Consider the following 14,017-nt stretch of genomic DNA (forward strand, 5'->3'; position numbering starts at 1 on the left):
CTAGGGCTAAATTTGTAAACTACTTCATTATCCCTTTGATTTTAACTTACCCAAATATTTTTTAATTTTGTTTTGTAACTAAAACCAAAATGACCAACGTAGTCGTTTCAAAGCTTGGTTTTGGTTGGCGCAAATTGAGATTGGGGGGGGGGGGTTTGAAAGCGGTGAATTTTAAAACAACAACAACGGGATAGCACTTAGTGCAACTACCCATACCTCAATTTGCAATAAAGTCAATTGAAAAATTACAAACCTTTATTAACGAAAATAAAGCAAACTCCGACTGATTCTGAACGAAATGTTCAATATTATTATTATTAAAATTTAAATTCTGAGGTATAAAAGGCTTTTAGCGAAAAATTGGGAGAACATCTTTAAAATATATGAATGTTTTTCAAGTTAAGAATGTACCGTTGTTGAAGCTACGTTGCGTATCCCCCCCTGCTTACGCTCTTGGTATTTTCTTAGAGTGAAATTGAATATATTATCAAAACTGGTGGCTCGTTTAACGCGAACAATAGAGGTTCATTAATAATTCGCGCCTAGACTTGGTGACTGCATGGAGAAAACACAGGGGCTAATAATTATGACGTTGTGTTATAAATACCGGCTCCTTTTCGCTCGCGCCGGCCCAAAACTGCTGCACGTGTAATTTTCCCGCCATTTGCTAGCTCCTTTTCTCGCGCGCCCAAAACTGCTGCACGTGTAATTTTCCCGCCATTTACCAGCTCCTTTTCGCTCGCGCCAAAATTAGTGGCACGTGTAATTTTCACGCCATTTATTCTAATAATGTTATACACTCAAATTCAGTAGAATAGGTGTGATTTAAATTATAAATTATTATTTTGCGCATATGTTTGAGACGTATTTTTCGTTTCAAAAATTCCCTGACTTCTCCGGCTCTATAGGTTTTTCCTGACTATCTAAAGTCAGTTTTCTTTAATTTTAGTTTTAACTTTTATTCTTAATTAGGAAATTCAGAAATGAGTTTAAAAATTAAATTACTAATACCAAAATTAATTTATATAAAAAAAATATACAAACTAGTACCAAAATTAAGTTATAAAAATACAGTAGCAATACGTCAACAACTGTCTGGGCAGGACTTCAGGGACTTCAAAGTAGATTTATACGGATGTAATCATTAGTCAAATCCTCCCCCTCAAACTTTCCCCCTCAAACCCAATGGAGATTCTCCAATATACTAACTAACTAACCACAGAAGTAAGGCTCATTTGACCTGATCTAAGGCTATAGACAAAAAACCCTCTTCAAGAAAAAACCGGGTTTTTTTCTTAAAATACTTACCTCCCTCTTAACGTTAAACCGATTTCTACTGATTTTATAAAGGAATAGTGTAAGGAAAAATTATCCTTGAATTATCCTTTGAATTATTTTTTTTAAATGGGGTTGTTTATTTATTTATTTATTTTTATAAAGAAAGTTCAAAGGTTAAAAGTTAAAAATTTAAATTCAATTCGGGTTCGAATTTTCCTTTAATCCAGGCCCGCTCGCCTCGCCTCTCCTGTTCTCGTCGTATATTTAAATTTGAAGGTTCATTAAGCTAAAAGGCCCTACCAGGTCCGTATAATCCTAAGCAGGGACCTATTCCCCTTGCCCTTGTGACGTAACCGAAAACCCTTAATGAGCTTGTGTTCCTTCCATCCATTCGAAGTATGCCTATGCTTTTAAAAATCGTTAACCCGATTTTTCTATTGGGGAATTTAGCTAGTATTCCAGCTTCCAGGATCATATAAAACTGAAAGCCAAGTTATAAATTAATGCACTAGGGACATAAGGTATGCGTGCGTGCTTATAATGAACTAGGGTCCAGATAGGGTCAAGGGTAAATTTTACTATATTTAATTATAATATTAAAAAGTAAATAATAATTTAAACGGAAATTTTTTGTCTAAAAATACGTTTATAATAATTTAAACATAAAATATTTGGTCTAAAAATACATTTAAAATAATTTAATTATAATTTTTTTGTCTAAAAATACATTTAAAATAATTTAAAAATAAAATTTTTTGTCTAAGAATACTTTTATAATAATTTAAACATAAAATTTTTGTCTAAAAATACCTTTAAAATAATTTTAACATAAAGGTTTTGGTCTTAAAATACATTTAGGTTATTGAATAGAACTTGACTTAATAATGCGGTCAAAAATTTTTGAAAGATGGACCCCCACCTAAAAAAAATGAATAATATTCTTAGTCCATCAAAAACCGTATTTCATAAATTCCATTTTTTATTATTTCTTTGAGGTGTAAGAAAAGAAAGTTTTCATCTTCTTTTACCCGGACTTTGAAAAAGGATTATTACACATACTATTTTGGTGAGAAAGAGCTTTTAAGGGACCCTTCTTTACAATTTTTAATCCTTTTTAAAGAGCTTATCTCTCTTTTCTCCCCATCTCTTGGGTATTCAAGAATAAGAAAGTTTTCCAAGGCCTACCTTATTATTTAAGTTCTTAAAGATTTAAAGAACTTCTTGATAAAATAATTAACTTTTTCTACTTCATTATCTTCCCTTTGTCATGGTATAATGGTGGGTTTTTATATTAAAATTTAGACATTTTAATAAATAATTTTATTTTTATAATATAATATAAAACTTAAAAAAAGTATTTGTCTAAATTAAATAATTAATTAATTTAATTTAATTAAAAACGATCCAGGTTTAATTAACGACTACACCAACATACACACGCCTATCCTATAATATCATTAATTAACGTGTATCCAATTAATCGTTTGAAACTCCATAAACAAATTAAAAAAAAAACCCCTAACCCCACCCCCTGAACTAAAATTTGACAAGAGTACTCGGCCTAGTCTAAAAAGCGTGCATTAAAAATTCCTGCCACGTTCTTTAAAAAAATGCCGCGCCTTTTTCGACTTGCACGAGCTGACGCACGAGCTATTACCGTTGTCATGGTTTCTACCTGCCTAACATATTTGTAACAAGAGTAGAGTCACGTGACACTTAACCCTGAGTATGTGTGTGAGTGTAGTTTTAATTGCAAGGAGTGGAAAAGGCGCCAACCAATTTGGTGCCTTAATTGTTCCCTAAGGTTCAAGGAATGCATGCCGAATGCGTTTAACTGAATTTAAGGTTTTTCCTAGGGTATGGATTGGTTACTAACGAATTTTCCTTAATTTCGCCATGACAATTTAAAATACATGTGGTCCGTGCATCCCTTATGGGGCCAAACCAAATCTTATGGGTGGACATAGAAGTATAGATGTATAGAACATTTTCGGACTCCAGATTGATTTCCCATAGAACTTACCATCCATGAATCCCACTGCATCATGTACTAAGTCAAACCAAGAAGTGATATCTAGTTTATTAGGGAGAAGATGCCTAAGTATTGGCCCGCCATAGTCCTGCAGTCCCCCCTTTCAAAATACAAATGGGGACATAAAAGGAGGAGACCGGGCTATTTCTCCTCCTCTCCTCAGTCGGAAAATATGACTGTAATTTTCGTCCTCATTCGCGTCGCGCTGACGTGCACGAGTTTTCAAGAACCAATGAGATGCTGGTTATTGTAATTTAGAAGTGGCGGGGATTAACTCCGGACACGTCTACGTTTGGACTGGAGATAAAGAGCTAGAAATGTGGATGAATGAATTTATACCTTCTCCCTAATAAACTAGATATCACTTCTTGGTCAAACTATAATTAAATTACCCCTTCTATTGCAACACCACGTAGACCTTTATTAAATGTTCAAAATAATGCAACGGTACCGTATATGAATGTTGAACACGCCAAAGGGTTATTAAGATATTAATCGAGCGTGGAAATGCGTCGAAAACCTCCCTTTTTTCTTTAAAATGCATAAATACATTATTACGAAACAACACCATAACCTATTTACTCAATTTATTTAACTTGCGAAAATATTTTATTCCAAAAGGAAATACCAGTGCCTTATTCCAAAATGAATCAAATGACGTCACGGTGGTATTTTATTTTTTCCCCACCAGTGCAATGTTACGTAGTCAACACCATATTGTGTAAAACGGTATTTAACCAATGTTTTGACCAAAGTTGATCAAATTTGAACGTGAAAAAGTTAGATTTAGGCCTAGGATTGTTCTAAAAGGAGCTCATTTCAATCATTGATAAGGGGATTGTTGACCATTCTGTTGTCTTCTTCTGGTACACGTTCAGAATACAAACTTAAATGAAACCTAACTTAAGTTTTCGGGCGCCTCTTCTGGCATTACATCGCGCAATACATCCATTGCAGCACTAAACATATCACGTGTTATTTCCAAGTTAGCCTCATTCCAAGCAGTTGTCTGGAAAATGTATATATCATGATTAGCGATGAATTTAACGGCGACTTTTTTAAGTTTTTCCATTTCGTATTTTATTGCAATTAGCAGAATTTCTACGGCGTTTTCCCGGTTGATCAGTGTTTGCAGTCGGTCACCGCATATCTCTCGTAGATCTCTCATGGAACAGAGATAGGCGGCGTGTATCAATGTTTGGCAAGTGTTGTCTATATTTGATGGAATTTTTCCGGTGTAGATGAAATATAGTAAATCGTAGACGGTGCGGACACCGTCGTCCAGCCTGTTAAGTTTTCCTTGGCTTCCTTCATGTCGCTTGAGAACATAGTTTTGAAATACTCGGATTTGGCTGCAAGTAGTAATTTGTGGCAGCCTGCAGTGGTGGGCAAATTCGCGAATTTTTCGATCATTCGCCGAATTCCCCCCCCCCCCCCCGGCTTGGTAGTACAACATCATTCGCGATTTGCCCAACACTGGACTACTGGCAGGGAAACTGTTCTTTTTTTATCACGCAGTCGCTAAGAAAGTTACCGTTCATGAAGTTATCAAGTTCAAGGGTGTTAGCATTTTTTTTAGTCGTTTAACTCTACGCTAGATGTCACTAGCGTTCCTATATTTTCTCAGTTGATTGTAAACCCCCACTCTCTTCCCCCCCCCCTCATTTTTTTGGTACGCGAGCCTAAGGTAAAACACGACTCACGAGGGTACTTTTTTTTAGTAGTCAGCCTGACTAGTGTGCCCCCCTATCCCAATTTTTTTTAGTAGTCACTGACTAGTGGGGGAAAAATTGGGGGTATAAAAACAAGATGGTAAGGTAATGTATATATTTGCTTTACCACTAAAGCACAGAAAACAGAAACGTGACACGTCTGAATAAAAGTAGGATTTTATTAATACCAGTTGAGTAAATGACTAAAGGGTCGTGGGATTCTCTTAATCTCTTCCCCCTTTCTTAAATTCCGTTCCTTTGCCGTTATATGAAAACGCGTATAGACTTGTCAAATGTTTAGCTCTATTAAAAATTATTTTGAGACGCATGGTTTACGAATATTTGGGACATTATTTTACTAGTCAAGTTGACTAGTGAGCCCCCAGATTTCGATTTATTTTAGTAGTCAAATGCCTTGACTAGTGCCTTATGTAGAGCCCTGATGGCGGGCCCTACAAACAGTATCAAGCAATGTTGCGCTATTAAAAATTGCGACAATTCTTTCTTCAGATTCCCAAAAGATTTAGTAAGGTAATAAATATTTATAATAGTAACAAAAATAGGTAAAAATTGGTTTTTGTTGTTAAATTATGATTTTGCCCTTTAGCCTAATATTTTTACCAACTAACCGTAGACCTGTATTTAAGGCAATTTAATTAAACTTATGTTTTACTCTATAATCAAAAATTAATTAAAAAATAGCTAAAATGTATCCAATTTAATTAATTTCTGTTTTACAAATAAAATGCTTTTACTTTTTTTCTTTCCCGATTTCACCCATAGATTTAATTAAAAAATTACAAGATCGAAAAAAAAAAAAATTGTATCTTTTTTTATAAAAGTAATAAAAATATAGATATTTTATCTACCTTATATTTTATCTACCTATTGTTTATACCATAAGTTCATAAGATATGTTCTATAAGTTTGTCACTGGTTACTGAGAGCTTGTCATGAAGTGACGTAGATGAAACGTCATAGATTCTCGTAAAGCGACTCCTGGTTATGCGCTGTCAAAGGCTTAGTACAGACTAAATGGGAAGATGGACTGCAAAACCGCGTGTAGTCAATTCTCGCGTCGTTCTCGAACCAGCTCTCATTAAGTCTCTAGCATTACGAAGTATAGGAAGTTATGTTTATACCAACAAACGCAAAATCTCATTCATTTCGGGTCTCGTAAATAGGCCTATATAATGTTTAAATTGGTTTAATTTTTTATTAGTTCAGGTAAAAAATAAGCGGACAGTAGTTTTCCGTTCTCAACAGATTAATTTATGTAGATAATTTAAACGTTCGGTATAAGGGATTTCGACTCCATTTTGGTCAAATATAACTTTAAAAGAATTCATTAGGAATGTTTTACCACCCTAGCCTAATTAATACACGGTTTTCTTAAGTCTGCAATACCCTGTTTCCCATCTTTATACTCTCTTTTCGATACTAATACCCAATGTTACAACTTTCAGAACTTAAGTCGATGACGAAAAAAAGGAGTTGGTCCCTTGGAGTTGTATCGATATCCTTTGGTATTTTTTATATACTATCGTATACACGGTTTACCTTCATAGTTCCCTGTTTCCCAATACTAGAAGCTTAGCTGCAATGATGCAACAACTTCATTTGTAATCTATGCAAGCTCTATGTTACAACTTTCAGAACTTGAGTCGATGGCGAAAACAAGGTGTTCGTCCCTTGGAGTTGTATTGTTATCCTTTGGTATTTTTCTGATACTATCGTATTCCCCCGTTTATCATCATAGTTCCCTGTTTTCTCGGCCCCTCGAGCCTTCTGCTGCCTTAGTCCGAGCCCTGTCACCGACCACCTCCTGGCTGGGCTCGCCGCCGACGGTGTCCCGCCTCTGTCACCTGCTTAAGGGGCGTTGCCGGGCCCGCTGGCCGATCCCGTATGCCTTGACGGCGGTTCCGCAGGTACCATTTGGGCACAGGGATGAAGGCAGGAGGGGGGCGCTGTAGAGGCCCCCTACGCGCCGGAGCAGCGCCTAATCAAATGCATTCTGAGTTCCCTGTTTTCTAATACAATGATGCAACAACTCCATTTGGTAATCTATGCACGCTCTATGTTACAACTTTCAGAACTTGAGTCTCTGTCGGAAACAAGGAGTTGGTCCTTTGGAGTTGTATTATTATCTTGTGAAATTATTCTTTTCATGACAATCAAGCTACAGATATAGCAGCGTAAGTTCATAATATATGTTCCATACGTTTGCCACTGGTTACTGAGAGCTGGTCATGAAGCGACGTAGTTCATAGATTCTCGTATACGGGACTTACGAGGTTACCGCCCCCTTTTCGGAGAGTTGTTCTGCCAAGGCTACGGAGCGCGTTCGACGACAGCGAATGTCAGCGCCCACAGAAGTACCTCTCGTAAATCCCGTATAGCGAGCCTGGCTTAGTACAGACTTATGGAACATATCATATAAACTTATGATATTAAGTAATAAGCTCTCAAATATGGATACATAGAACAGATACTACTACTAGTTTCCTTTTTGCAGATGATAAAAATATTCTGTTATATTCTCTCACAATGTATATGTATATTGTTACATTCTATAACAGACATATATATTCTTGGATGTATACCTATTCTTGTACGGGGGACTCACCTCTTTTACTCCGATGTATAAAGAATATTTGGGGGGTTAGGTATTCGGGTTTGGAGCTTCTTACGATGTAGTCGTGTTAATAGCGATAGACATTAAAATTACTATTTTATATTAGAATCGTCTTTCACTTATTCCGTACACTACAAAATGGCGACGGAGATGGGATACGAATGCCCTAATTAAAACCCGATCATCAAATTGGCAAGAACTTTCTAACCAATATCAAAACCCATCAAATAGGTGTTTATAGCCTAAGCCTCGGTATCACCGTATATACAACGACCGCACCCACATTCCTCAGCAATATGGCGGTATACGGAATTCTTGGTCCTTTTGATATTCGAGTGGAATCTTGGTCACAGTATGCAGAAAGGTTGACTGCATATTTTGTTGCGAATGATATCAAGGATGAAGAAAAAAAGAAAGCCATTTTAACAACAGTTATTAGTGCCAACACGTATGCGTTACTCCGCACTTTAGTAAGCCCAGACTCTGTCACTGCTAAAACGTTAAAAGAGCTTATCGATGTATTGAACACACACTTCAATCCCACACCTTCACGTATCATTTCACGTTTCAAGTTCAACAGTCGAAATCGTCAACCTGGGGAGTCTATAGCAACATATGTCGCAGAATTACGTAAACTCGCTGAACATTGCGAATTCTCCACTACATTGAATGATATGCTCCTGGATAGATTGGTCTGCGGTATACGCGACGACACTATGCAACGTAAACTACTTGCAGAAGAAAAAGGACTTACTCTAGCTGCTGCCATAAAAATGGTCCAAGCCATGGAAACAGCAAGTATGAACACGAATGTCTTAAATACACCTCAACGTTCTTCCCAAATGCAAGTAAACCAAATTGCCAAAGCCAATCCACGATTTCCTAAACCGTCGAAACACAAGCCAACGCCACAAACGCATGTTTCGACGCCGTCAGAAAACAGACTTAACTCTCCATCCACTATTCCATCACCACAAGGTAGAATAATCAACGGAAGATTTTGCGCCCATCCTCGTTATTGTATTCGGTGCACGAGCGGAGAACACAAATCAAGCGGATGTCCTTATTCGTTAACAACATGTGCTTTATGTGGCAAACAGGGGCACATAGCAAAAGCATGTTTACATCCACCAAACAATATCCCAACAAAGTCGATGCCAATTCCTAAACATTCCAGACCATCGACTACGCATCATATTAATGCCAATCCCCAACAAGATGATGGTCACGTTGATATGATAGAATATGAAACAATGTATCATCTTTCACACTATGACGTTATACATGCCTTATCAGAAGACCCCAATGAAGCAAAAGTTCACGACATACCACCTCCTGAGATAATAACGTGCAAGGTCAATGGAACACCAATGGATTTCGAACTAGATACTGGTTCAGGCCATACAGTAATCAACGAAACCTCATTCCGGACATTGGCATTTCCAGTAGACATCACACCGTATCAAGGTCAACTACGTTCCTTCACCGGTGGCTTATTGGATATCTTGGGACAAGCTACAGTGACAGTTCATTTCAATGACGTGACTTCAAAATTGCCATTACTCGTGGTCAAGGGGCATGGTCCTAATTTATGTGGACGAAAATGGATTTATTCAGGATTGAATATCTTGACAGTTTTGCATCATCAAGGGATACATAAACTTGTGGATAATCGAATGAGTTTGGAATCGATCTTGGAAAAACATAAAGATGTATTTTCACCAGGTTTGGGTTGCCTCAAGAATGTCAAGGCACACCTGTACATGAAAAAGGATGTACCCCCGATTTTCAGTAAGGCACGTTCAGTACCGTATGCCCGTAAACATGCAGTAGAAGACGAATTGCGACGAATGGAACAAGAAGGTATCTTAGAACGAGTAGCATATTCCGACTACGCTTCACCTATTGTACCCGTACAAAAACCTGGAGGAGCCATTCGCGTCTGCGGAGATTTCAAATCAACAATCAATCCGTACCTACATGTCGAAAAATATCCTTTACCTCGAGCTGAGGATATATTTGCGAAATTGGCAGGCTGTCGTTATTTCTCAAATCTCGATCTCAAAGAAGCCTATTGTCAGATTGAACTCGATCACGAATCTCAAAAATATGTGGTTATTAATACCACCATTGGACTTTTTCGATTCAAGAGACTACCGTTTGGGATAGCATCCGCTAGTGCCATATTCCAACGCATTATGGAACAAGTATTACAAGACATGAAGATGGTATCTCCATTCCAAGACGACGTGTTGTTAGGAGGTCCTACTTCACGAGAACATCTCACCTGTATAGATCAAGTGCTAACACGATTGGGAACCGCTGGGTTAAAACTCAAGCCAGATAAATGTCACTTTTGTAAGCCAGGATTAGAATTCCTTGGGCATTATTTGGACGCGCAAGGCTTACATCCTCAAGAAAACAAGATGAAAGCCATCAGGAATGCACCACCTCCAACCAATGTCGAAACGCTGAGGTCATTTCTTGGGTTATTAAATTATTACGCACGTTTCATTCCGCACAATGCCACCACGCTAGCACCGCTGTACTCGCTTCTACGGAAAAACAGTCCATGGACTTGGAAGAAGGAACAACAAAATGCTTTCCAAGAGGTCAAGGATATTCTTAATCGCTCGAAAATGCTTGTCCATTATGATTTGAAGAAAGACCTCATCTTAGCGTGTGACGCCTCTCCGGTAGGTGTAGGAGCTGTAATCTCCCATACTATCGACGGTCGAGACCACCCAATAGCCTTCGCGTCGAGGAGTTTGACGTCTGCAGAAAGAAATTACTCACAGCTGGATCGAGAAGCATTAGCCATTTATTTTGGAGTAAAACGCTTCCATGATTATCTGTACGGACGTAGATTCACGCTTCTAACTGACCACCAACCTTTAGTCACTTTACTAGCAGCTAATAAGCCCATACCACCATTAGCCGCGGCAAGGCTCCAGCGCTGGGCTTTATTACTCGCAGCGTATTCATACGATCTCAAATTCAGAAAGGGTTCACTGAACGTCAATGCGGACGCTTTGAGTCGCTCTCCTTTGCCGTTAGCGACAGATGACACCCCACTCCCGGAAGAATACATTTTCGTGTTGAAAGAAATTGCTTCCGGACCCATCACGGTTAAGCAACTAGAAGACGCTACTATTGATGACTCCGAATTGCAACAAGTCCATCATTACATGAAAAAGGGATGGCCTACAAGATATATTTCACCTCCGTATGACGCATATTATAGACGTAGATCAGAATTATCCACAATTAATCGTATCTTATTGATGGGTAACCGCGTCATAATCCCAAAGAAATATCAAAACCACATACTGGAGGACTTACACAGTAGCCATCAAGGGATTGTCAAGATGAAGGCTGTAGCACGAGCGAGAGTATGGTGGACTACGATAGAAGGAGATATCGAACATATAGTAAATACATGCCATCGTTGTCAAGAGCATATGTCATTGCCAACTGCACGATTTTCGTCATGGCCAGAAACTACTTTCCCACACGAACGAGTCCATGCCGATTTCGCAGGGCCGATACAGAACAAACAGTTATTCATCACGGTCGACACATACTCTAAATGGATCGAGGTAGGAATTACATCGAGTACGTCATCCGAAGCCGCTATGAAACATCTTCGGGACACCATTAGTCGTTTTGGACTAATACGCACTCTCGTTACCGATAACGGGACGGCTTTCACCAGTCAAGAATTCGCCGCGTTTATCAACCACTACGGTATTAGACACATTTGTACTGCTCCACATCATCCTGCTTCGAATGGTTCGGCTGAGCGAACTGTACGTACCATCAAGATAAGTCTCAAGAAACTCGCGGATGACACTTCGACAGAATTTCCTTCACATATAAAAGGAACTTTACAGAATCATTTGGTTCGGATCCTTTTGAACCATCGCCGAACGCCAACGCAAAATGGAAAAACACCTGCGGAATTGATGTTAGGACGTAACATACTCACCACCGTAGATTTATGTCATCCTATCCTTACAAAGACATTCCAGGAAGAAAGGTCTCAAATCACTAAATTTGATCTCAATACAATGGTTTATGCAAGAAACTTTGGACGAGGCGAAAGGTGGTTCAAAGGACGAATAATAGCTCATATAGGTAAAATGATGTACTTAGTAGCTACAGACAAGGGTGAATTCAGAAGACATCAAAATCAGTTGCGTGCTCGCGAATCAATTTCTCAAACTTCGTTGGAACCATCATTACCACATGAAAACAACATACCACGGGATTTTCTAATGATGCCATCTACATTACAACAACATGGAATACAGCACCCTGTTTTACATCAACCAGGACTACAGCAACCTGTTACACAACCTGCAAGAACAGAAATAGCCAGGGAAGCAGTAACCAGCAACGAAGAAACACATGAAAGAGAAGTACGCGCTGACGTGCCCGAGGATAGTGAACGTTCTTCAACATCGACGCGACCAAAACGCACTATTGTCTTACCTATGCGTTATAGAACCTAGACTCTTAATAAAACACTAAAAGGGGGGTATTGTTATATTCTCTCACAATGTATATGTATATTGTTACATTCTATAACAGACATATATATTCTTGGATGTATACCTATTCTTGTACGGGGGACTCACCTCTTTTACTCCGATGTATAAAGAATATTTGGGGGGTTAGGTATTCGGGTTTGGAGCTTCTTACGATGTAGTCGTGTTAATAGCGATAGACATTAAAATTACTATTTTATATTAGAATCGTCTTTCACTTATTCCGTACACTACATATTCATTGTAATATGAGTATTGGGAAAGTTGAACAATTGTACATCAGTACCAAGTCCATCTGAAGTTTCACGATCAGGAGTGCAAACACCGACGGGAAACACCGTGCTTTCTTAACATAACAGAACAAGATGGCCCAAGGGCTGGGCCTTAATAGTAATTTTACACGGCTCACGTGACCCCCCCCCCCCGTATAGTTGATCTCCAATAAATCGTACAACTAAAAACATTTCTGAAACACAATCGTGTATCCCTTTAATTTCTAATAACGTCACATTTCAAATAATATTAATGAAACTAAATTGTGCACCCCACTAAAGTATAATTTTTAAAAACCATACGAATCAAATAATGTATTTAAACAAAATCCTGGATCCCCTAAACCAGAAATCACTATGACCGTAAAGCGTCCCCTCTATTTTACGAAACCTAACCTAACCATCCAGCATAATCTCTGATGTATCACGCGCACAAAGTGCAGTAGTGCACGAAAATTATCATCTTGTTTCCCTTCACTCAAAAAAGCCCGCGAGATTTAAACTACCTTTCTTTCCTCTCTCTCCGAGCGGGATGCCCCCTCTCCCTCTTCCCCCTCTCACTAATATACCAGGCAGGCAGTTCTCTCTCTACGCGGAGCTTCGTATCGCCACCGCGTACGCTAGCGATCTCTCTCTCTCATCGTAAGCGTACGTTTCGCGGACGCGACCGGTTTCCCTCTCTCTCTCATCGTAAGCGTTCGTTTCGCGGACGCGTCCGGGACAGGGACAGGGGTTTTGGTGCCGTTTCTTAAATTTTACCGTAATTAAAATTCCGTGTAAAATTAAAAAGGGCGAGCCGAATAGGTTGACATGACACACTCTTAATAAACAGAATAAATGACTTTAACAATGAAATTTTGCATACAGTATAAAAGTTGTAACATAAGCATGGTTTGATATGCTTACGGTTATAATTAGAGATGGCCGATACCAGGCTTAACCCGATACCAATCGATACCGGTACAAACATGAACCGATACCGATATGATCCAAAACCAACCGATCCGATACTATTTTAAAAAATAGGCCAAATTGCCCGTGGATTTTTAAAAAATAGCCCAAATTGCCCGGGGATTTTTAAAAAATAGCCCAAATTGCCTGGGGATTTTTGAAAAATAGCCCAAAATGCTCGGGGGTTATTAAAAAATAGCCCAAATTGCCCGGGGATTTTTAAAAAATAGCCCAAATTGCCCGGGGATTTTAATAAATAGCCCAAATTATTTCCCCCGGAGCTTATAGCCCTACTTTTCAAATTCCCCCGGAGCTTTTTTTGCCCGGGGATTTTAAAAAATAGCCCAAATTGCCCGGGGATTTTAAAAATAGCCCAAATTGCCCGGGGATTTTAAAAATAGCCCAAATTGCCCGGGAATTTTAAAAATAGGCAAAAATTGCCCGGGGATTAAAAAATAGGCCAAATTGTCCGGGGATTTTTAAAAAATAGCCCAAATTACCCGGGGATTTTTTAAAAAATAGCCCAAATTACCCGGGGAGTTTTTAAAAAATAGCCCAAATTACCCGGGGATTTTTTAAAAAATAGC

At 38.6% G+C, this 14,017-nt stretch overlaps 1 protein-coding gene across 1 annotated transcript; it reads right to left on the reverse strand.

The window, feature by feature from the left end:
* Positions 1–4,208: 4,208 nt before the first annotated feature.
* Positions 4,209–4,766, reverse strand: LOC149615582 (speckle-type POZ protein-like). The gene has a single exon (XM_089857178.1). It carries the CDS (start codon positions 4,764–4,766, stop codon positions 4,209–4,211), a length of 558 nt encoding a protein of 185 aa, XP_089713304.1.
* Between the last annotated feature and the right edge of the window lie 9,251 nt (positions 4,767–14,017).

This window comes from Phalangium opilio, unplaced genomic scaffold (assembly GCF_054372755.1).
Source record: "Phalangium opilio isolate 3A_F unplaced genomic scaffold, DU_Popi_V2 ptg000217l_1, whole genome shotgun sequence".
Taxonomy (NCBI): Eukaryota; Metazoa; Arthropoda; class Arachnida; order Opiliones; family Phalangiidae; genus Phalangium; species Phalangium opilio.